This window comes from Channa argus, chromosome 15 (genome assembly GCF_033026475.1).
Source record: "Channa argus isolate prfri chromosome 15, Channa argus male v1.0, whole genome shotgun sequence".
NCBI classification, from domain to species: domain Eukaryota; kingdom Metazoa; phylum Chordata; class Actinopteri; order Anabantiformes; family Channidae; genus Channa; species Channa argus.
In genome coordinates, this window is record NC_090211.1 from 18,565,541 (window position 1) to 18,590,445 (window position 24,905).

Here is a 24,905-nt window from a genome sequence, read left to right on the forward strand (position 1 = left end):
AAAGTCAATGCAGAGTCGAAGCCCAACACCCACTGGCTCAAGTGAAAACTGTTGTCATGGTAACAGAGGAAGCTGCAGCTTAGTGTGCATTTAGGCCAACCCTGAATGTTACTATCATCTTCCATTTTTTTCTGAATGATTTTAAGATGGTAGTAAACCGAGGTCAAGTCACATCTTGCTTTTGCTTCTCTCTTTCTTATTGCTACTTCTATGAAAGACCTGAAAATAAAACAGAGGAGCACAACAGACTCACTTGTGGGGAGTTCTCTGTTTCTTGTAACATATTTACAGCACTCTGTGAAAAGGAAACGAAAACCATATTTGTTGCATTATTTCTTTTTCTAATTAAGCTTCCTATAATTGTTCCTTTAAATGATGAAACCTCTCGATGTAGCCAAGAGCATTCTTCAGCATTAGCAGTACTACAAGAAAGTACATTTACATAAAGGAGATTTAGCAATTAAGATAAAGGAGATAAACCTTCCAAAATGACCTTTAAATCAAACGCAGAGGTGTGTGGCTGCTCAGGTAGTAGCGTTTCATCACATTCATTTGACGCGTTCCAATTGAACAGCACCACGGCTGGGTTCAGCTGTGCCAGAGCAATTCAAATGTTTCTCTTATTTTAGTTTATATTTTATGTCTTGTTTCAAAAAGTAGCGTTAAAAGACACAGAGTGACCAGTAAGAGATGCACAACAACCGCAAACAAGCTGCAAAAGGACTCGAAAATTACAAACAAGCTAAATTTACCGAAACTGTAACAAACAGACACAAAAAGTCCAAAAAACAGCAGCAAATTTTCTACCAAAGGACCAAAAAGAACGCGTGGGGGGCTCGTCCCCTGCATTGTAACACATTAAAAATAAGTTTAATATTGCATTCATTCGTCTCTATTGTGTTTTTTTTTTCGATCCATCGTCTGATGTGTCTCAACGTGCACAGTACGAGCTCAGCTCTGTTAATCCAGTGTGGATCATTAGATGGCGCTGCAGGTAAACGAGCCGCCGAAGAGGATCCGCGCACCATCCACTCAACTCATCACTCCTGCGTTGTTGCGCTTGATGCCGCCTCATCTCCAGGACGTGCAACTGAATGAAGACCCGATCACAACCGCCTGAAGGTCTGCTATCCAGTATCTCGTCCTGTGTCTGCTCCTTCTTCTTTTCCGGGATTCGGACTAATCGACCCGCTGCTGCAGGACGCACCGGCTGCATTTCCGCTGAAGTTGGTCGCAGCGCAACGCGGACGTTTCATCACACCTGTCACTCCTGAGGCTCCTGGTTGTGATTTATGGTCTTGACACCGGTTGTTACACAGACTTGCACGATGTTAAGTAGATCCGGCGATTTCTATGTGTGCGCAAAATGATTGCAACCGGCAGCGATCTTTCCATTATGGTGAGGAGAGGTCTCCTTACTTTCAAACCATTCAGGTAAGAACCCGTTTACGACTTTAAGCCTTCATACTCCTCACTTCCATCCCCATTCGATGCGACGTCGGATTTCTTTATTTCTGTCGCAACACAATGACAAATACAGGACGTAATTGAAATAAATAGGAGAAGCAAAGGGAGAAATGTTAGCAGGGTCACTGGGTAACAAATAATATCTGAATGACATCAGAGCTTCATTTTTTGTATGTGAAGACAACAGTGCCGTTTATCCCTCAGATCAAGTTGCCACTAATGGGGGGGGGGGGGGGGGACGTGCAACAATTACCAAAATAAAAGTTTGACCAGCAGCTGGAAAGGCAGTGAAGACAAATCAAGCAGCTGCAAACTTGTTAAAACTTTCACTTCTGAAGAAAATAAGTTGTACACTAGCCTGGCAGTGATTCACAGCTCTGTAGCGGAATGCAGACGAGTGCATCCTTTGCCAGGGCAATGAGCAGCTCACCTGCTCATGCTGCAGAGCTCATAGCTGACACAGACACAAAAATTGTGTGGGTACAAAGCGTGAGCATCCTCACATACGTGCACACTGAGCAGTAGCATCATCACTCGCACTGGCTCCAGCTGAGTGGCTGCAGCCTGTCTCTACTTGTCAGTTTTCTGCCTTCTAAAAAAAAATAAAAAACTCAAGCAGCAAGCTACGGTCCTCAGAGAGTAGGTGTGACAATCTGCACCGCTTCCAAATCCCTATTGTTTCCCAAACGTGTTCCCAGCGTGACTAGTGGAGCGTGCACATGAGCCAGTTTTGGGGCGAGTCGCTCCAAAGCGTTCGTTTCAGAGCTGCAGAACTGGAGGAAATGTTGAAATGCCGTGTCTTCACCGCTTCCTTTAAAGTGCAGCCATTCGCCTGTAATTTCACGCTCTTATTTTGGCAGTTTTACTCGCTGAGCACAGTGTGATGCAGAAAGCCCATCCATGTAATGGTCCTTTGAGATGACACAGTCAAGCGAGCAGGCACAGTGGCTTTCTGTGGGTTCATTGCTACAATATGGACCTCATAAAGGACATGTCAAAGAACTGCCTTGCACTTTACTGTGAAATTACAGCGCCTGCCTTACTCTCTACTCATTGTGCTCATCTTCCCTTTTTAGTTCTTTTTCTCACTTTCTCTTGGTTTGTCATCACTTAATGGTCCTCTTGTTTCTGTCCCCCTCCTGCAGGATCTTTGTGTTGGGGATTGGCTTCTTCAGCCTATGCTTTCTAATGACCTCCCTCGGGGGCCAGTTCTCGGCCAAGCGATCCGGAGAGTCCCCCTTCACTGTGCGGGCTGAAGGTAAGCCTGCGTTTACGTGTCTGGTGCAGCTTGGTCGCCTGTGACTGCAGCGGCTGGTAATGAACAGGCTGAGAGCATGCTGGGAGCTCAGGGGGGCTTCCTTGATTGCCGCCAGCGGGTTTGACAGAATTGCTCACTTTGCTCATCTGTGCTGCATTCGAAGAGGGTGGACGGCTGTCGCCGGGATAGGCTCCTCTCTCATCTCATCCACACCTCCACCTACTTTCATCTCCGTTGAGTGTCCACATGACCTTGTTCTGACCCACACGAGCACATTTTTAATAGTAGGAGGTGAGAATTATAGCAGATGAAGTATCTAACGTTTCAATTTTGTGCATCTTTATATGCCGGATATGTTGAACCTGCATTCTATATTCTGTATTCTACCTGTGGGAGTCCTTCTACAGTCATGGACAAAAATATCGGCACCCTTGCATTTCTGTCAGAAAATGCAATTTTCTCTCAGAAAATTGTTCCAATGTTTGGTATTCACATGCTTATTGTTTATGTTTGCACCAGAACAACACACACACACACAAAAAAAAAAAGCGAGAAGAAAAGTCAAACTTGATATGAATTCACACAGAACTCAAAAATTATTGGCACCTTATTGAACGAAATATAAAATTGTAACAAATATTTGCTTTTCAGGCATGTGATGCAACTGTCACGGCAATTCATTTAACTTGCAACCAGTTAAAATGGAGAAAAGTTGTCTCACACTGTGCATGGAGAACAGAAAGAAGTGTAAAGAGGCGTCTGTGGATTTGAGAGGAAAAACATGGAAAGTCTTAAGTTCATCTCCAGAGATCTCAGTGTTCCTGGGTTCCACTGTGCGCACTATCATCAAGACGTTTAAAGCCCATGGCACTGTAGCTGACCCCCCTGGATGTGGACGGAGGAGCACAATTAATGAAAATGAACCCCGAAAGATTGTTGGAATGGTGGACAAAGAACCCAGACTAACTTTCAAACAAATTCAAGCTGATCTGTAGACACAGGGTACAACAGTGTCACCTCGCACTATCCGTCGCCATCTAAATGAAAAGTGACGCTATGGTAGGAGACCCAGGAGGACACCACTGCTGACACAGAGGCATAATAAAGCAAGACTGGAGTTTGCGTGACAAAACTACAATCCTTCTGGGAGAATGTACTGTGGACAGATGAGACAAAAGTAGAGCTTTTTGGTAAAGGACTTCATGGCACTGTTTCCAGAAAAAGAAATGAGGCCTTCAAAGAAAAGCACAAAGTCGCTACAGTCAAACATGGTGGAGGTTCCGTGAGAATGGCATCATGAAATCTGATGATTACCAAAGAGTTCTGGGGCGCAACGTGTGGCCAGTGTCAGAAAGAAAGACACTTCAAAAAGCACTGAGAAATGGTTCCAAACAAAGCGTTGGAGAGTTCTGAAATGGCCAGCAGTGAGTCCAGACCTGTGGAGAGATCTCACAACAGCAGTTGTGTTGAGAAGGCACCTTTTATATCTGAATGACCTGGAGCAGAGAAGAGAAGTGGTGGCCAAAACATTAGAACCAGCTCTTAATATAATGCACTCCAATACTTCTCTGCCACCCACTATGACCTCGATACTTAAACACGTAGTAGAATTATCACCTTTCCGACAGTTTCGACGTAAAAACGGAGAAATTATAACGTTGTAAAAGGAGGCTTCATGGCAGAGCTGCTGCATTGGATTGCATTACATTGTGCAGGTGTACCTAATAAAGTGGCCAGCCGGTGTAGGCGATGCAGGATGCTAAACACAGCCTTTAGCTCACATCCTGCACTTGTACCTGAAAACAGTTTGGAACGATCCGAGCAGATTGACTTCCAGATTCCTTTGGTCTCACCTTATCATGCAAAGTCCATCTGGCTAATAAAAACAAAAAAAGGGATCTAAGGCACTCGCAGGGATCTGAAGCACTCCAGAGAGAAATCAGATCTATTTCAGGGACCCCATCCATGACAGAGACTTGTCTTTCTCAGCACGTCCTCTGTGTTTGCACTGTGTGCCTCTGCATACAAACCGACACAGCACAAGCCATGTGGAAGAGTCACTGTTAGCTTTTGGACTATTGTGCCTCACCTTTTTATCGCCGCCTGGCACACGGTTGACACCGCGTGTCGTCCTCTGTGACAGATACTGGTTGGCACGGGCAGAGACAATGCGATGACACTCCAAGGACACCAGTTGTTTGTAGTTTGCATTTGTAAAACATTACACAGATGTTTAGTTTAGCTTCATTCAAAGGGCCAACAGGAATCACTCCATCCCTGCTAAATAATGCAGTCTGCCTATGGGACTGACTGAATGCTTTTACTTTGTTATTAAAAGCCTTAATGTTTGCACGTTGTTGGAGCAACTTCCCTAGAAAATTGGCGTAATTTCCAAAGCGTGATGCAGAGGATGTTGTAGCGATGTGCGCGCGGCATCACCATGGGAGACAGTTTTAAGCATTCAAACCATTTATGAAATATTGTGGAGAAAGCTGGTTCAGGAGTGAGTGAGCGAGCGAGAGGGAGAGGGGCGCATGGGTGTGGGGTTGGCAATATAGGAGAGGCGCCTGATTAATTAGCCGCTCACGGGCTACAGTCAAGGGAAGGAATCCGGCCTCTAGCTCATTAAACACTGCCTTGCTGCTAACCAGAGAGAGCTGGGCTACGTGAGTTCTCATCCTCCGTGTGGGTGCGTGTGTTTGTGTACAAGTGCATGTTTGGCTATGTGGATTAGCGGCGCGGGGAGTTGGTGTGACGAATGAGCTGGGATGAGCTGTGCAGTCGCGCCCATTCAACCCCTGCTGCTGATCACCGTGGCCTTGACAGGAGATGACTGCACACGGCACTGCAACTAGCAGCCATCATGTCCATCTGCAACAAGCTGTCAGGCGGGAAAATGTTGAGAGAAACGCGTGAAAGTGGTGAAATGTACAGTGTTTGAACGTGAAATAATAGAACAAAACCAGCTCGGCTGTGCTGAGAGGAGCCACTACCCCCGGTTTATTGCTCTCCCTGTGAGGGGAGCAGCTGCCTGAAGAGCAAGAGGTGTGGAGAAAAACATGCAATTATTGTCTTCATTCCTTCTGTTTCTCTGCCTTCTGTCACACTCTACCTGTCTGTCCCGCACGTGTTTGTATTATTTTTGTCACAGTTATCACTTACAGTAAGATGCAACGAGACTTTAAACGCCACAGTCTATTTTGTGCAGAGTTGCGTACGTGTATCTGCTGTATGTATCCTATATGAAGTGTTTCACTCCTCAACCCTCCAGACCTAGAGACCCAGAATAGCACTGAGTCACACTCAGAGCTGTATCCAGCTTTAAAATGCATGCGTTCCCTTCATTACTTCTCTTTGAAGGTACAGGAAAACTAATGATGTAGAAAAGAAGTAAAGGGGACAGAGGGAGACTATTTCTACTCGAGTGGGTAGCGTCAGAGGTGGGACTGTTTGATCCTAGATATCTTAAAGGCTCCAGGATGCCACTGTAGTCTTCTAATAAGCTCTTTTGAAGACCACCTTCATAGTGTGTCCTTTCACCACAGAGACCTTAATGACAGCTTAGCCACAAAGACAGAAATGGCCCTCGGATGCGTCAGGGGTTTTTACCCGAGCCAGGGGCAAAAACGCTTGAGTTTTTGTTTTCTCCGAGCTCTATTATTCCCGATTTTGTGAAAAACCCATATTCTGAGTTATATAAAAGTCTGTTTTGCTGCAAAACACTGTGACACCTTTCATGACACCTAGCGAAAGCAGATATTTTCTCAAAGAAGCCATACTATGCATAGTGTCTGCATTTTTGAGGGCTACTAAAATAATTTACGATTCCAAAATAAAAGTGATACATCTCTCATATACGACAGCCCTCAACACAACAGTTAGAACTAAAACTATAAATAACTAAAAGCAAAATGCGAGGACTTTAAAGGTCCCATATTATACCCAGTGACAGCAAGTAAAACCAGTTTCTTTGTGTCCTAAGAAGAGGTTTGTGATGTACTTGCGTAAGAACTCCACAAGGACTTGTACTCTTCAAACCCTGTGTGTAACATCAGCCTTCTGACGCCTGGGGATAACGACGCTAAAGTGTTGTGTGTTGTCTGCAACCGTAGCAACAGCTGACCAGAGACCAGAGTCGATTTTTCTCAACATTAACTCTCTGCTTTGTACGTGTTTTCTTGCAGACTCGTGAAGCTTCATCAAAGGCCAAGTACTCTTCCAGTTCAAAGTTTGCATTTAGTGAAGGACAGATCAAAGATCTGAAAGTCTTCTTTGTTCCCCTGGTTTATCAAGGTTGCTTCGTTAGCTGACTGGTGTAGACTTGAGGAAGCCAGGTATCCCACAATGCACTGTGTTAGGCAGAGCTGGTTAAAGTTTTGCCCAAAAACTGATAATAAACCAATACAAAAATTACTATACAATTCTGTTCAAGTGTAATGATCAGTGCTGAGCTATTTTAACAGCTAAGCTGCAACTTAAATAATCCCAGACCACTGCATTAGAACTTATAGTTCTACTGCTGTGAAAGTCTGCAAGTGAAAATGTAAAAGAAAAACTGCCTTTTCCACATAGTTTTAATCCGTCATTGAGCCGAGAAGCAGAGCATCAGATGCGCAAAGTGCGTCGATGTTCAGCATCCTGTTCGCTGCCATGCTGTCACAGACACTGGTGGAGCTTTATTTCAGGGCTCAGCAATCTTCTCGGAGTGATGCATGAGCGTGAGTGTTTCCTGACATGGCTGTGAACCCCCGAACCTCGTTTGAATGAAAAATGGGATAAGTAATAAGCGCCCTCCTCCGTCATGTGTAGACGTGGAGAATAAAAAAAACTGACCTTTGCTACTGATGGAACTCGACTGGTCGTTTCAGGAATAACCCGGATATGAATGTGCCGCTGATGACTTGGCTCTGTGTCTGACAATAACTGCTCATTATTCATTTATACATAAGCACCTGTCGTCCGTCAAAGAGACCAGCGAGTTTGTCTTGGACTGTGAGACCAGTACGGGGGCTAATTGTTTCGCTGCTACTGATTGGTTACGACAAGATGGACAGCAGATTCAACTGCAATGCAATTTATTATTTTGCCCCCTGCTGTTTACAGTTTTGTGGGATTGAGCATCTTTTATTTTATGCATCACCAAGTGCGATGAAAATCCTCTAGGTGTAATTATATTGCAGTACAGGAACCAAATCTTACACAGGAATTATAACCTGTATTTTGTTTTGCCTGGATCGTTATTGGTCTTTTGCGGATTACTCTGTTGGGAAATACCGTTAGTTTGGTGTGTACAGTAGACACGTTGGTGTAGATCTTGTCAGTTGATGAAACTGTCTCCCGAGGGAAGCGCTGGGGAATTAAGCGCTTCAGGTTTGATTGCAACTGTTTCTCTAAATTAGCTGCTGTTGTATCGGAGGTTGACTAAGAGGAAAATGTAGGTGCATGCATTAGGGCACAGTGCACATCAGTGCTCATGCATGCAGTAAATGCAGTCGCTAGTAAAGTGGAACTGTGTAGTTATTTATTAGTCTAAAAAAAAACCAGGAGGTGCTAGCGAGAAGCGAAGTAGGTCTGATTTCAAGTCGGTGGGACGGAATATACAAGGCGGATAAAAAGTATTAAGTTTCCCACTTGTGTAACTTATGGTGAGTGTTACTTAAATTAAATTAAAAAAGATTGTTTTATGTCAAAGTTAAAGCATAATTGGCTTTTATCAAGTAATATGATAAAAGCCAATTACCTTGACCAGGACCAGGACCGTAAGGGTGTGTGTGTGTGTGTGTTTGTGTGTGTGTGTGAATGCGTTTAAAGGACCTGTTGTGGGATGATAAGGGAGGGGAGAGAGACCTACGGTGACTCCAGTTTGTGAAATGTTCAGGCAGTGTGGCCCGAAGTACTTAAGGTGTAAACTAAACAGCGTTTTATTGAACATTTCACTGTCGTTAACTTCTGCCACAGTCCTCACGCTCACCACAGCCAGACAGCATCCGTCCTTTTCTGCTGCTTCCTGCTTTTAAAACCCCCCAAAAATAGAGCTTAGTCTTCTTCACCTTCTCTTGCCAACCAGCTGGATATCGGAAAAACCTTGCAGTTTCTTCGGTCAGAGTTCAGTCAGACTGGAGCAAAGCGAAGGAAACGGGTCAATTCGAGACTGGAAGCAAACCTGTTTCAGCCTGTTTCTTGTTTTTCTCGCATAGACGTGAATGGAAAGCGATTTTGGTTTTGTAAATGATTATTTTTTCGGCTGGATTGTTGTTTTTCGGAGACCGCAAACAGAATGATTAAATGACCTTTAATGAACTGTGGGCAAAGGGTGAGCCGTGATCTGGGGCGTAAAGTTCACTTCCAGTCTTACGGGCAGCATTTTCTGTTGTTGTGTTTGCATCCATGCAACTCTTTCACAGTTGGGGAAACAGGAAGCGTGTTTATGCAAATGCTCATCATATTTTTATGCTTCTGTCTGAGTAGTGGGAGCATGAGGGGGAATAAAATGGTTTGCTGTGACACCACACTCACGTGTTTCTGGGTAAATTCTGTGGTGTTTGTTTGTAATAGGGGAATATTAGCAGATCCCCCACTCCGTGTCTGGATTAGCCTTTTCTTCACTTTCACAGCTGAAACGCTTTTCTTATTTTCAACCACAAATTGACAATATGCGTTAGAGCTGTGGTGAATCAATAAATGATAGCTGCAGTGTGTCAGTGTGTGCATTCTAACAAAACGTGCACCGTGCCCCTAACTAAACATCTACATCATCCCGCTGGGGAGCCTATAAGGTGTTTGCAGACTGGCTTTTAATTGAAGCTACAGAACGCTACTATATATAAAAATATATAGTGCAGGTGGTTTCTGCTTTTCCAGACTGTCAGTTACAATAAGAGGCTGGAGCTGCACAGAGGAAAAGTGACAGGGGTTTTCTGCTCTAATAGCTTCTGAGTCTGGCAACTCCAGCATAGGTGCCAACAAGAAGAGGGAAACTCATTCTCAAGCAGCCTTTTCGGTAATGAATATTTGAATTAGGAGTGAGAGGAGAGGGAGAGGCTTAGCTATGCATGTGTGAGCGTATGAGTTAGGAGCAGGAGGGAGTGTATGAATTCATCCTGGCTGACAGGTGAGACGGACAGGTCTGACCCCAAATTCCCTCTCCAAGAAACCTCGGCAGCCAGCATGCATATTGGGGGTGACAGGATTTATGTGTTTAACGTTCAACTGTGCCAGTGGGGAGGGGAAGGAATTGTTGAATATAAATCAAACGTGACACATCGCCGCAATCAATAGTTTTTGTTGATGCATAAATTACTAAAAGTAGAAGCGTGTTTCTATTTGTGCAAGGTCGGTGCAAAAAAATTAAAATGTGTTTTCTTGGAGGTTGCAGAGCCCCAGTATTTAGACAGTTTTTACCATGATGGCTCTGTACATAGAGTAAACTGGAAGCTTTTATTTGAGGGTTTAGTCAATTATATAAACCTTTTAGCTTAAATATTTGTAGCGTCAGGGGCTGCTATTCTTACTCTGTGGGTATTTTATTTAGAAAGGAAACACATGACTTTATGCCACTTCTGTTGAAATGATGAGATGCACACCGACATCTAGATATGAGACCTGCTGAGATGACATAATTCATTTGAATATTCTAGACACGGGTGGGAGACTTAGCCCAGCGTTGCAGCAAGTGCGAGTAAAGTCAAGCAGCGTTTGGATCCTCGTGCTGTTTGGAGACAAAGGTGCTGTCATGCAGTGCCACTAGCTTAAAGACCCCCAGAGGGCTGAAGACATCATATCTACCAAAGAGGGTTTGCAGACTGACAGACAGTAAGCAAGGTATCTTTTCTGTTGGACGTACAAATACTTGTTTTATTAGATATTTCAGATGAATAATAAAGGAAGCATTGAAAAATAAGTCACAAGTCATATTTGACTATAGATAGTTTTTTTTCCAGATGCTAATTTGCAAACCCTTGCATTCTCTCTTTATTTACATTTTACCCATTTTTTTCTGGAAATGGAGTTTTAAGCAAATGGCATTTCACATCAGGTAAAAAGAAAATTTGGTGTCAAACTCCCAAATGTTGCCTTGTGTGCTCCAGTATCTGTCTGACAAGCGTCACAAACTGTTCCCAATGTACATGTACAGTGAAATGCAGGTTTTTAATGAATGCACAGCTGCTTGTCCGACTGTTTACATGGGGGAGGATATTTCACATTACTTACTGTCATGTTGGAAAACATCACCTGCACCGGCAGACTGACAGCTGCTCCACCTGTATCTTCGTCATCATCAGAAAACTCATGTCCCCTCAGATGACACGCCTAAAAAGCATGTCTTCCTCCTGGTGTGGACTGTGGAGTGCAAGTCCCCTTTCATGAAAAAAAGGGAATTCCTGCGTAGCTTTATGTAATTTAAACACTTGGTACTGAGGTTTTACTCCGTTAAAAGTGTTTTCTGCACGGCTGTGGGTGTAGCCAGTGAGTCTCTGTAGCTGCTTGGCCAGCGCTACACCGTGGCGCACGGCAGGCTACTCCACAAATGGGCATCTAATTGGCGTTTGTTCATAATATCGATTTCACCGCGGCACTTCCAAAATGAAGCCGTTAAAGGAGATTAGCTGCTGCTAGGTCGGCCCTTTATTAACCAGCAGACGAGGAACGACGCAGAGGCGGCTCTAGCGCACAGATACTATCACCTCCTGCGCTCACCGCTGTTAACACCATAGACTGCGTGTGCATTGGTAAAAACAAATTAGCCATCGTGTCCCAAGAGGCAGCAAGAAGCAAGGGTTAAAGGCAGCCTGATGGACGGTTGATTTCAAACGTATATAGGACTCTGCTCTCGCTAATGGGGATTTATGAGCGCACAAGGCGCATTAGAGTGAAGAAATGTGAGTCCTTTCTCCTGCACGTTAGCCCAGAGGCTGTTTGGATTCACCGCACAAAGCACACTGCAGCTGGTCACCTGAAGTGAGCGACTTCCCAGAATCCTCTTCGGGAAGCCTCAGTCTTTTCTTTTCCACAAACGTTATGGTAATTGAAAACACGTATGGCGATGCCATAATGGTTTTCAATAGAAGGTAACAGACATGCAGCATGCAACAGTAATGTTACGTGTCGGCCTGCAGGGCTTTTATTCTAAACCCTAAATCTATTCCCCCGTTTTCTGTACTGTATCTGTCTTTTTAAATTTATTGTCAAACTGCTGCCACGAAACTGCGAACGTAAATGGAAATGTATTTAGTTTCTTTCCTTTCTGTCTGTGGAGGGGAAAAATATAGTCATGTAACTGCTGAATTATTCAAAGACAGACATCTTTAGGCCCTGTTTGATTGAAGATTTTCTGGAAATGACTGAAACTGTACTGAGCCACCGAAGAAAATATGTGCAGGCAATAAAGGGAAGAGATTCAGGGAGCTCTTCCTAATACAATTCACCTTTTAAGCTGCAGTACACTGCAACTGTTTTGGTGCCTGATGCCTTCCCTCTGTTCAGGCTGAACAACAAACACACACACACACACACACACAGACCAAAGAAGTGGGATTTTTCTCTATCTCCTTATTTTATTTACTTGTAATCTAATTCAGTTTTTTTTTTTTTTTTTTTTTTACTTTTTCTGTGAAGGGTGACTTTCACCTGACCGCTGATAAATGAACCCTGACAGGGGAAGTGAGTCTGCACACGCAGAAGTTTCTAAAGCCTAATGCAATTGATGAGGGACCACTGAGAGACGAGACCCAGAGTCCCCACAAGCAACGTGATGCTGTTGTAGGTTTCTACTGTTTTTCTCAGGGGTGCTAACCACAAATTCACTCCCAAGTCCCGACAGTGGCATTATTTGTCTTGATTCTTTGGACTTTTTGCCCGAGGCAAAAAAGCTGATTGTGTTTTCTTGGCAGTGGAAGCACATGTGAAGCCTTTGGTGATAATTTTCTTCAAAAGTGATGGAGCTAACAATTCGTAGAACGTGTGGCTGGACGGGATTTTGACACCGTTGCTTTCCAGCTTCGTGACCCGTTAATAGACTAGATGTTGACTAACAGCATCATCCCACTTTAGCACCAGTCAGGCCATTAATAGTCAGACAAGACAGAGCCAATACTGTCAGACTAATTTACGGTCTTAGTCATGAAGGGAAAAAAAAGCTGTTTTAAAGTAAACCAACATAAAACTTGGATGTAGAATTGTCATTTGAAACGTGGCCTTGGTGACTCTGTTCTACGGTGGTGCATTTAAACTACTAATATAGAAAATTCATTTCCGAGAAAATAAATATTCTGATTGAAGAACAACAAGCCGTTTGCTTTGTTTCCGTGACCTTGTCCTTGAAATTACCTTTAGCTGAATGTGGTTATGTAAAGTAACATTTTATATAGAAGCACAATGTATCATGCCATTAAAAATGTCAAATGTATGTTTAATTAATTGTTCTTTCTCAATATGATTTACATTTGTAGTATTAGTCTCACATTGTCTAAGTATTTTTGTATGTTGTCTTGTTTTTGGCAGTACTCGGTGGACAAGAGTCTCGTGGGGTGCTGAGGAAGATCAGTGACATGCTGGAGGTCATTATGAAGAGGATGGACGCTCTGTCTAAACTGGGTAACACCACGGACGCCCACAGGCTGGATGAGCTCAGCTCGGCACTGGACAGGTACAGATCCGGTCTGCATGTTGATATACGATAAGAACGCAGTCCCGCTGTGGACTGGAATCCCAGCGGTTCAGCAAAGGATATCGCTAGTGCAAAAGACAAGCAGATGTATTTATGGCCGTCCCTGAAGGTTTCTGGGGAAGACTTCACATCACGTGCACCAACAGCTGAAAATTGCAGTGAGCTAGTGGAGAAACGAGTGTGTTCTTGTCGAGCAGTGATGCTCCTGGTCTTAGTCTCCGCCTGATTTTACAGCTTTTACAAATGCACATTGAATCCATTTGAGAACATTTTGTATTTGGATGAGATTTCTGTGCAGAAAGCGTCTCCATGCTCCTCCACCAAATGTCAATATGGTGTATGTTGCAGATTAAACAACTTTAAACAGTTTTTTTATGTAACAGTTGAATTGGCTGAGAGGAAGCATATTTGGAGAAGAAACTGTTCCCTGTGTGAGAACTTACTGAGGTATTTACAATACGATGACAGCTGACATGGGACCATTACCTGCATTAAGACCCCACCTATGGTGCAGAGTCATTGTAAATTTTCTTTTTTCCATTATTTTCTATTTTGTACTTTAATATGGAGGATATCAGAACGACAAACTAACATATGGAGCGATGTAGTCAGCAAAAGAAAAGTGTAAATCAAAGTATGTTTTAAATTGGAGATTGTTCAAAGCAAACACTTGAGCTTTGATAACAGCTTTGCACACTCTTGGCGTCCTCAAATGCTTTTCCATCCGTCTTGGAGGATTTCCCACATGCTGAGCATTTGTTGGCTGTATTTTTCTTTACTCTGCATTGCATTAAGCAGTGCATTAATTAGGAAGGCAAAGAGGGTGACGACCTCAAGATGTGAGCTCAAAGCTGTCGTCAAGGAAGCAGTGGCTCCTTTGAAGAAACCAAAATACCAAACGCATTTTGCTTCGTTCATCACTTTTCGCTTACTGTAAAGTTCCACGTGTGTCATGTAAGAAATTGGGTGTCTTCAGTGAAAATCGGACAAGTAGAAAATATTAGAAGACAAAGAAAGACGACTGAATGTAGTTCTGTCTGTACAGACTCCAGAGGAAAAACACCAATGTTTATTATTTTGCAATGTCCCTTTTGGCCACAGTAATATAAGGAATATATTAATAATTAATATAATATAGGAAAATATCCAGGTGCTATAGTGCTGCAATATTTCATCTAGTTGTTCCCCCTTCTGGTGGGACGTGACCATTGGACATTCCACTTTTTCTTGGCCAAAACACACACAAAAAAGTTACATTTGGACACTGCAGTGAGCGTATTGATTTAAAAAAGAGGGGCAAAAATAGGCTGGGGAAAAACAGCAGGTCAAGTTTGTCAAGGTTGGACAGGTGACCTGCAGAATAATCTAGTTCCAGATGTGAAATTCCCTGGCACGGTGATGGTACTATGGAAACTGAGGAGCACCTGAGAGACGCAGCGTGAAAGAAGAAAGACGACCACGCACGGGGCCACGGGGCCTCCCAGTCGAGCTGGTACAGGAAATGAAAAGAGCACAGAAGAAGAGACGTTTTAGAACAAACCCTGTTCTTCTCTCTGGTCGGCTGGAGGAAGGGAAAAGTAGTGTCGCCTTAAAACGAAGCAGGTGCAGAGGTTGAAACCACCTGCCCGGAGTTGTGCGTGCGCTCCTTGGTTTCCATAGCAACAGACCTTGCCTGCACCTTCACAGGGTTTGAGAAGAGGAAGCGTTTACTTGTTCCTGCCTTTGCTTCTCTCCTGGACATAGCCACCGTCTCCCTCACTGCCAAGAAAGGTCTCGTCATACTCGCACAGTTGTACATTAATAGTTGCTACATTTATAAATACAGTCTATATCAGCCACTGGGTGACGGATGCTGACTTCAAGTTATAAACAATGACAGAGCAGATTCAACACGGCACTGGACGTATGTCCTGCTACTCAGGAGCCTTTGGAGGTTACTCTGACCAAAAGTCTGCATGTAATTATTTTTATCGGAAGTGTGATATTACACCTACAGAATTAAATTTTCTCTGCCAATTTCCCCGTGGATGTCAGTAATATTGTTCTAACAGTCATTTAATTGGCCTCACAGGGACTAAAGTGGAAATGCTATTGCGACAAAGGCCAAATAGTTTTTAAATCAACTTGGTGCTGAAAGCATAGCGTGCTGATAGTTCTTGATTTAATTTTTTACCTCACTCAGGTGATTAAAAAACGCTGCATGGCTCAGGGTTAAGGTTGACACTTAGGAAAAGTGTGAGGTCTCAAGGCACGAAATGCTTCAACCCCCTGCTGAGCTATTTAAAAAAATAATTAGGTTGTCCTCTTGCTCTTCAGCAGAGTCCCAGGTATGTCTGTATTTGGTCCGTCTGCACAAGTGAAAGCTGCTGCGCTACTGTAAAATAATCAAAAATGTGTCCGTGTAATTGGCAATTAATTTGTGCTGACCAGGATGCAAGTGAAGGTTTATCCCTCAGGCCCTGCATGGATTGTTTTCAGCAATGCACATAAGCACATTTAGATTGATAGGATTTACACATTCAGCGTTGATTATACATTCCAGAAATACTACTACATAATAACGTAGCTCATTAAAACAAGTCTTAAGTGGTTGCTATATCTGAAATGGAGAAATGATACAGCAGTTTCATTCTCATTATAACAGAGCACTATGCATCATTAAAATAACATGCTGATAGACAAATGTCTGACATTTTCCATTTTTGTCTTTAGTTATTGTATGTCAGATATTATTCAGTGTGTCAGACGAGGAGAATGCTGCAAATCAATGCCTTCAACAAACAGAATGAGATCTACAAACAACTACAAGTATTTACAAGCTTTTATCTTCCAAAAATACTCCCACAAAGTAAAACTGGCCAACGCAAATCCATTTGTAAAAAAAAAGACAATGACTGTACTTTCTTATTAAACCTTCAGCCTATTGCAAAGTACTGAAATGCGTTATTGCAGTACGCCTGCATAGATACTATACACTGTGAGGGTACAAAACGATCAAACAGTAAATCAAACAAAATGTCATTTATTTAGCAGGTGCTTTACAGAGGAGTAAGAATGACAGAATCTGAAAAGGTAGAAACAATAATAACCAAAAAAACAAATGAACGTGAAGATATAAAGAAGATGGAAATAAGGCCACGATAAATAAAAGGAGAGAAATTAATAACAAGTCATTTCAAATGCAATAAAGTGAAACACTATAAAGCAAGTATTACCAAAATAAGTGTGGTTTGACCCCAAAACGCTGTATTAGTGTCAACACGTCTATACAAATGCCCAACAACAACTTCATGTGATTCAGTAAAGGATCTGTAGAATTATAAACCCCAATAGTCATTAGTTGCAGTATTACAGTACTGGTGGTACTGTGTCTCTGGCCACTCTTTATAAAGTCAACTTCACTTTGCTGAACACAGTAAATCTCTCACAATTCAAGTGAAGTTAACTTTCTTAAAAGATGTTTTTGTTGTCTCTCAGATGCCAATACGAACTCATTGATTTGTTTTTCTGTAGCTCAGGGCAAAATACAAGTCTTTCTCCAGAATATTTCATAATTTATTGCGTCAAACCATTAACTATTAATAAAGCGCTGCAGCAGTACAAGGTGTTTTCCCTGGCTGTGCTTCATTGGTACATACACTGACCTTTGGTGAGATGCCTTTTCTCCTTTGGTGTTTGCACTTTGTAGTTCAGTTAATGTGTCATGAAGAACAAGTCTTAGGCTGTAGAGTGGAATTAAACTTTTACTGAGTCTGCAGCACTGGACTAAAAGTTTCAGATGGTTTTCTGTTCCTTTCCCCACATCTCCCTCTCCACTGTAAACACTGGTTGTTTTGCCAACAGCTTTTAGGCCACAGAGGTCAAGTGCAGTGAAGCACATTTGCTAACAACCTAATTGTCTCCTGGGGACCAGCTTTAATATGCTGACTCTCTCTTTTTTTCTTTTCTTTTTTTTTTTTTATCTCAGCAAATAAATTATCTGTCAGTGTTTTAAAAGCTTTTTCGATTTCACGCCTCAAGTTCCAGACAATTAGCATTTCTTCCACTTCTTCATGCTCACTGTGAAGAGTGGGGAAACAACAAATGCTGCTGAATAGAAGGAAGCAATAAAAGAAATAGTGTTCTCTCTTTTTTTTTTTTTTTTTTTTGGGAAGATGCCTGGTTGCATTTTAAGGAGAATTCAGGTCATTACAAGAGGGTTGTTGTTGGAATATTTTTAGATGTTCTCCATCTTATGTCTGCTTGCATGTGTCTCTGTGACGTGCGTGATCAGGATTCAGCCTGTTGGGCTGGTGGAGCGCATCCAGGCCATCGCCCAGAACATGTCTGACATGGCAGTGAGGGTGGAGCAGATCCTGCAGCGCAGCATGGCCGGCAACAGAGGTACCGCTGCCTCTCCACACACCTGAAGAATACCATATATAGCTGTGGTGCGTTTCAAATCCACCCAATCTAGAGGCGCTTTCCATCTCTGCCCACATCAGGCCGACTGTCGAGCCTGGATCCAGTGTAACACTTGAGTGCACAATTCATGTCTGACATGCTCTCGCTGGTTGATCATATAGAACACGACAGACATTATTCACGGCGCATTAGCCGCTCAAATAGCAAGCGACTGGTCGTGTCAGCGTGGAAGAGCTGGTGCGCCACAACAAAAGTTGCCGCCACATATAAACTACACAACTGCAGGATGTTTAAGTCACAATGATGAATTACTGCCTAGTTAATGGGATCTGAGTGTGTCAGCTCCCTTTATTAGTTTTCATTCTCAATTTCTTTATTGGACACAGAATGGAGGTCGGACAGCATGATTTAATTCACAATTAAACTCCTTCACTGTACACATGACGCTGCGCTTTATGACTGGAAACACTTCAGCTCACCGTCTCATTACAACACGTCCAATAACTTTTCTTGTCGTAATGCCCGATGTCATTTAAACGAGGCCGGTCTGAACCTGGCTGAGATTCGACAGCGCGAGAGGTCTGCCGTCATCGTGCTAATAAGACCGAATGGGAGCCAGTTATTTGTTTGAGATTGTGCTCTCTGATGCTTGGCAGGACGCTGGCGACTGCTTATTTAATTAGGGCTTCCTTACCAGCGCCAGGCTTCACGGGTAAGAAATGAGGGGGAAAAGGAAGGAGGCGGAGAAGATGAGAGGAATAAAGGAGGGAGAGTGAGTCAGCTGACCGGCCTGAAAAGACAGGAAAGATAAGGAAGAAGGAAACAAAACAAAAACAGAAGATTGTTATGAATCACACTAATACAGTCTATCTATAGTAAATCCAGTGAGTAGGTTGGTGCAGAGACTTGGCCTTTCAGCAGGGGAGCAAGAGATTTCCAGGAGCTTGTTAGCTTTACTGTCTAATTTATTTGTGTTCATCCCAAAGGCAGGAGGATATATACGGTAAAGCATAAAACAAACAAACCGAATGGCTCGGAGAAACACTGTAAAGACCCGATGGATCAGGATTAGCCATCTCTCCTCACGAGTAACTCGGGGGGGGGGTCTGGCTTTTGTGTTGCTAAATTAACCTTTCTTTTTGTTGGTGTTGATTTGTGATGCCCTGCACTTTTCTTTTCTTCCAGTTAGGGATGGAGCCCTAGGACAATGTGAGATTCCTAAAGATCCCCATTATCCAGACTGCCCAAGCAAGATGGATGTAAGTCTTTATATCTCACTTAGGTCTGAACGCTTTCACGTGGAGAGTAAACACCCCTTTGTCCTCTCTTTGTGGCTCACCTTGGTGCAACATAAATTTCAAATAATAAGATAAGAGGACGTTTAGAGGCTCCTTGTGGAAAACGGGGTTGTCCTAGCAACAAATTGTATGGGGTGACAGCAAAGATAAAGAGAATACAGAAAAGGATAAAACAAATGGGCTTGATAAGCAAACTGTACTGTATATAAAAAAGTAATAATCATCATCAAAGTCTGCAGAGGTTACTGCTGCTTCAGAAACTATTCAGACCCTTCACTGTTTCTCCACTTTATTGCACGGAAGATTTACTAGATGGATGAACTTGTCATACTTGCCCTTCGATAGACACTCAGTAACCCTTAGAAATGTTTACAGATTTATTAAAATTCAGAAACCGAAATCCCTAATTTATAGAAGTACACCGACTTTTCTAGAGTGTCTGACGGGTCTCGACTTGTCCTGAAGCTACTCCAGCGCCGTTGGTTCTGTGCTTCGGGTCTTTGCTTTGCTGAAAGGTTAAAGGGGACGTTGCAAATTTTGAACTTGCTTGCTACGAAGAGTACGTGTGGCATGGATATGACAGATATTGTACTTATAGCTTCTCGTTGAAAAACTGGAATGACATCATCTGGAAGAGTGTTTTGTTGTTGTTTAGATGATGTCATCTGGTGGCTTATGCCACACAAGCTTTGGCCTTGGTCATTTGCTTTGGCCGTTCCTCCAGAACTCCTTCGGACGACATCGTCTGGGGGAGTTTTCCAGGTGGAAAAGAAAGAGATTCTAATAGAAGTTTAATGCCACTGATACCCTTGTGTACATGTACGTCATAGAAAGCATGTTGGAAATTGGTGAAGCCATCCTTTAGGCATCCCCCCAGTCTCAGGTCACGTACACACGGGATCAGGTTTTCTTTCTCTGTATTTGGTTGCCGTAACAGAACCAGATGTTTAATTATCCTGTCTGCTTCCTCCACTTACACACTCTTAGCAGCCGACCAAAAACAAGTGTGCGTGTTGGAAAACCTGTTGACCTAAACCAGTCCTCCCTCTCTGTAACGGATTCTTCCTCTTGCACTGCTTGTCGTCCTTGTTCAGTGGGAAGCAATTAAGAAACTCTCAATTTAGCAAGGTGACTGTAGCCAGCTCAGCCCAAGTACGACCTAGTCAATTAAGCTGAAAGCCAGATTTTAGCAGAGTGCGTGTGTGATTAAAGGAGTCACCAGAGGCCTCATCAAATTGGAGTTTAGGTCAAAATGACTACACAGTCTTCTGGGACTGATTACATTTTCTCAACTTAAGAGACATAAGGGACGAAGAGCACCTTTTCAGAGTTTCAGTCAAATGTACGAGTTTGTTGTCGATGTGCAACCGACTGTGTGCTGTCCCTGCAGTGGATGCGCGCTCGTTGGACCTCGGACCCTTGCTATGCCTTTTACGGAGTGGATGGCTCTGACTGCTCCTTCCTCATCTACCTGAGCGAGGTTGAGTGGTTCTGCCCCCCGTTGGCCTGGAGGAACCAGACTGCTACGCCCACCTGGAAGCCTCCACCCAAGAGACAGGTATCCCGTCCAGCTCGTACCAGTGACACGGTCGGTAGGAATAAATGTAGGGACAAAATGAGGGAAATAATCTGAATACCCAGCCGTACTTTATCTCTCACTGGGCGCTACGGTAGCTGTCACTCACAGTGCTCACTGCCATTTTCCTTCCTGTCTCATTTGATGTTTATCGTCAGCACCAACACATCATGAGTTGCGCTTACAATCCCTCCCCGGGGTCCATCCCGTCGTTTGCCACCGCTTCTTCCCGCCTTTCTCCCTCTCCGGAGTAATGTAGGACCACTGAGTGAGGCCCTGCTGCGAATTCATTCTGCGGCTCGACCATCTGCTCTAATTGCCAGCCTGTTTTTCAGTGAGACTAATCCCAAGGCAATAATTCACCTGCATTGTGAGAATACAGTACAGCTCTGCATCTTAATTTTGTCTTTGAGAGCATCTCAGTTTCTTCCATAGTGACTACGTGCCCTGAGAGAAACAGCCAGTTTGCGTACGTGCTGATCAGTTTCTCCTCAGTGTATTTATAAGACCTCTGTGCCCCCCCCCCCCCCCCCCCCGTGCAGTTACTTCATTGATTAACACTCACAGGCTGCTGTTGTGCTATGGTGCAGTGATTAGTGTGCTGAGGGGCAAATGCAAAATGAGACCACACTATTTATGAGGATGATCCAGGAGTCTCTAAAGACAGCTGTCTGAGAGGCCCAGCCCCAGGGCACAAGCAGGCCTGCACATTTAACCACCACCAAAAAAAGATGGTTTCAATCAGAGAAAACCCACTTATGATGTTTGTTTGGTGGTATTTTAGTACTTCACCCCTTCTGCTTAAGACCAAGTAATAATAATTTATATCAGTCTTGCAATCATACAGTATTAAACTGTACATCTGCTCCGGGGCAGCACTGCAGCTGTGCAAAGAATTATCATCTATTGATATAAAGGCACTCCCCTCCAAAAGTATTGGAACAGTGAGGACGATTCCTTTTGTTCTTGCTGTAGACTGAAAACATTTGACTTTGACACGAAAAGGTGAATATGAGACGAGAGATCGAAATTTCAGCTTTTATTTGCAGTTATTTACGTCTGAATCAACTTAGGAGACGGCACCTTTTGTTCAAACCCACTCATTTTCCATGTGAGCAAAAACGTTTTGGAAGAGATGACTGTCCTCAGTCTCCTCTTTAGCAGCTATTATGCTCTAAAGGTTTTATGTTTGGAGTCTAAAAACCTTCCACTTCCTGGCCCTGATGAACTCCCTTGTTGTATTAGGTCAGTATCTTGCTGCTTGATGAAGGATCTCCGAGTCATTTTGGTTGCATCTTTCTTTATGTTTGCACACAATATGCTTCTGTAGACTTCCGATTTCATTTTGCTGCTGCCATCATGTGTTACATCATCAATAAAGGTTAATGAGCCCGTCCCAGAAGAAGCCACGCAAGCCCAACCTATGAGATTACCTCCACTGTCTAGAGCAAAAGTAAAGGAATTGGCCTCACTGTTTCAATACTTTTCGATGGGAGTGTAAATGGATATCAGCTGGTTGTTTTGTAGATTCTGGTGCAGAGCGACGCCAAGATCTGCGGTAAATAAAGGAGTAAAAGACCCCGTTAAAAAATATTTACACTTTTTTTTTTTAAATTCCTCCTGTATTCTAGGCTGTTTTCCAGTTTGACATTGGGACTCTGCTGGAGCAGGTGGGCACTGGGAAGGAGTCCCTCAGCTTCATGAAGAGACGCATACGCAGGCTGGCAGCACAGTGGGCCTCCGCTGCGCGACGGCTCGATGACAAGCTCCGCAACCACTGGAGAGAGCAAAAACGGGTGAACGTGAAACCTTTCCACACATAAATATGCATTTGCACACACTGGTGAATGAAAGAGATCGAGTCTCGCTTGGGCTTTGGCCTGTAGGAAGTGTTTTCGTCAGTTTCTACAAACTTTATTTCTCTGAATATGTTCTAACTCAGCAATCATACTCGTCAGACTCTAATTTGATCAAAATCTGTTTTAATATAACTAGAAAAACACAAAGCACAGGATGTTTTGATCAAGCGGTTGTTAGTGAGCCAGACGGTACTTCAGTGCCCACATACGGGGCTACTACATTACCAAAACAGCTGTGACATTTTGTTGCACTCACATTTTCTTCTTTTATCTTCACCTACTCGATGTGAATCATAGTATGCTAAGTTACAGACATAAATAGGTAATGATGTAGAGCAACTGCTCACAGGCCTTGATTGTCTTCAGTGCACTTTCAACACTGACATTTACAGGGACATTTCCACAGAGTGTTAATGCGCCGCCTGCTGCAGCACACGTCTCATGAAATGACATTAGAGCCCTCCTGGCACATGTATTGAAAACCTTTTACAAGATACAACAACATAAAAGGAAAAGCGTTATTTCTTTTCCTGCCCTTGAAGTGCGCAAGTTGGATTGCACATTACAAAATAGACAATAAATGTTATATCACGATACTTGCGTCGCAAGAAATTAAACTAATATCGGGACGAGCCCCCACAAAGTAGTGCCAAATTAAGGTTTACAACCGCTACACCCACTTTGAATTGAAGAGTTATTTTTGCCTCTTTTTATGTTGGTTTCATATGTTGATGGCACAGTAAATTATATGCTGTTAAAATGTTGCTGTGATGCTGCCTGCGAGGTGCCAACGGTCTACTTTGCTTTCAGCTGTTGAGTGTTTTTTTTTTTTTTTTTGTTCACACAGTGGTAAAAATAACAACGCGCTTAACTCTGACAGCCGCTGATTCAATTAGTCGATCAGTTCACTTTGTTTCAGATCCCGCAGAGGTTTAAGAAAAAGTATGAACCACTAATTGCAAACCTTAAAACATCTCCTTGAGCGCTTTCTGTATTGTGGAAGCCGATGTGACAGTTCAGCCCTGTGCACCACAGGAGCTGGTGTTCTGAGGATTTGTGGTAGTTTGCACTCGTGCAACGGTCGCGTTTTTTTTCAACAAGGCAGCAGAAGTCGTCAGACCTGACAGGTTCAGCGGTCAGTAGGAATTGCCCAGTAATTGCTTCTGTTGGTAATGCGAACTTTGGCGGTGCACAGTTATGCTACGTTGGAGAGGAAAGGCAGCGTTGTTTAACGATAGATTACAACACTGCCATCTAACAATAAATACAAAAAATGCACAATATCACAAAACGTAGTATTGTGATACTTAATTTTAATTTTTTTATGTAATGCTTTAGATTACAGCCCATGACCTATAGGGTAAGGACAGCACAGCACTACAGTCTAAGCATTTTGGACTTAAGGATGACTTATTAAATATTACATGTTAGGTACGAAGACTTACAGTGTAACTAGAGATAAGAAGAGGCTGAGAGGCTCCACTCTAAATTGCAGCCCTCATCTCAACAGGGATTTAGATATATACGTTTTGGAGAAAATAAATAGCAAGCATGCTGTGACCTAAGCGTGTTACTTTTTTTCCTTCACGTCAAACTTTTGCTATACAAATCTTTATCTATTTATATTATATCTGATGTGCAGTTTATTGCTCAGCTCAGTTTGTTAAAGCAGTACAATGAGGGCAGGGACAGTCTGATGGAAGATGCAGAGCATAAGTGTAAGTGCTCAGTTAAAATATTCCACTGTATTGAGCAGCTCTACTTCATATGTTTTTACCCAATTGGAAAAAGTAAGTGAATGCAGCAGATTATGCTTAAAACTCAGATGTGAATTACTCTACTAAAAGGACAATGTATTTCAGACTTTACTGAATGAGATGCTGTTGATAACATTAACATAACAGTCCACTCTGGATTCGTTCATCAAACTTTCTAAGATGGAAAATGTTGCAAAGAAAGTTTCTTGCAGTTAATGAAAAAATAAATGCAGAGATCTGCTTTGAAGATGGAGCTGATTTAAACCACTTTAATGAATTATCTGAATTAAGTGAAACTAATACACCTATAAAGTACACATACCTTGAAATAGTACGCATGGTACAGTACTATAGTACTTTTTAATTATTAAGCACCTGAGCTCAGTATCTTGGTTTCTGTCCATTAAACAGAGCCCACAATCTTTGCTTCCATTGCTGTTGAGATACAGATATATATTGATTTGTAGAAAAGAAGAGATGTTTAATGGAATATTTTTGGTCTCCATGTCTTTGAAGCGTCTTTTCCTGTCTCGCTCTCAGCACAGCCTTTTTTAAAAAAAAAAAAAAACATGTGTTGCTCCGTCTTTGTATCCCTCCAATGTTTGAGTCACCTATGATTC

At 42.9% G+C, this 24,905-nt stretch overlaps 1 protein-coding gene across 8 annotated transcripts in view; it reads left to right on the plus strand.

Moving 5' to 3' along the window:
• Positions 1 to 869: 869 nt before the first annotated feature.
• Positions 870 to 24,905, plus strand: part of LOC137099270 (alpha-1,6-mannosylglycoprotein 6-beta-N-acetylglucosaminyltransferase B) — a 55,291-nt gene continuing 31,255 nt past the window's right edge. The window contains exons 1-8 of one of the 8 annotated variants that reach the window (XM_067475892.1): positions 870 to 1,434; positions 2,613 to 2,725; positions 13,226 to 13,370; positions 16,104 to 16,199; positions 17,665 to 17,774; positions 18,981 to 19,054; positions 20,484 to 20,651; positions 22,301 to 22,465. In XM_067475892.1, coding sequence (XP_067331993.1) covers positions 1,367 to 1,434; positions 2,613 to 2,725; positions 13,226 to 13,370; positions 16,104 to 16,199; positions 17,665 to 17,774; positions 18,981 to 19,054; positions 20,484 to 20,651; positions 22,301 to 22,465 — 939 coding nt within the window. In that variant the 5' untranslated portion in view covers positions 870 to 1,366. Of the gene's footprint in view, positions 1,435 to 2,612; positions 2,726 to 2,765; positions 3,017 to 13,225; positions 13,371 to 16,103; positions 16,200 to 17,664; positions 17,775 to 18,980; positions 19,055 to 20,483; positions 20,652 to 22,300; positions 22,466 to 24,905 lie in introns of those variants that run through there. The other 7 variants (XM_067475894.1, XM_067475896.1, XM_067475891.1 and 4 more) reach the window with 7 other exon arrangements.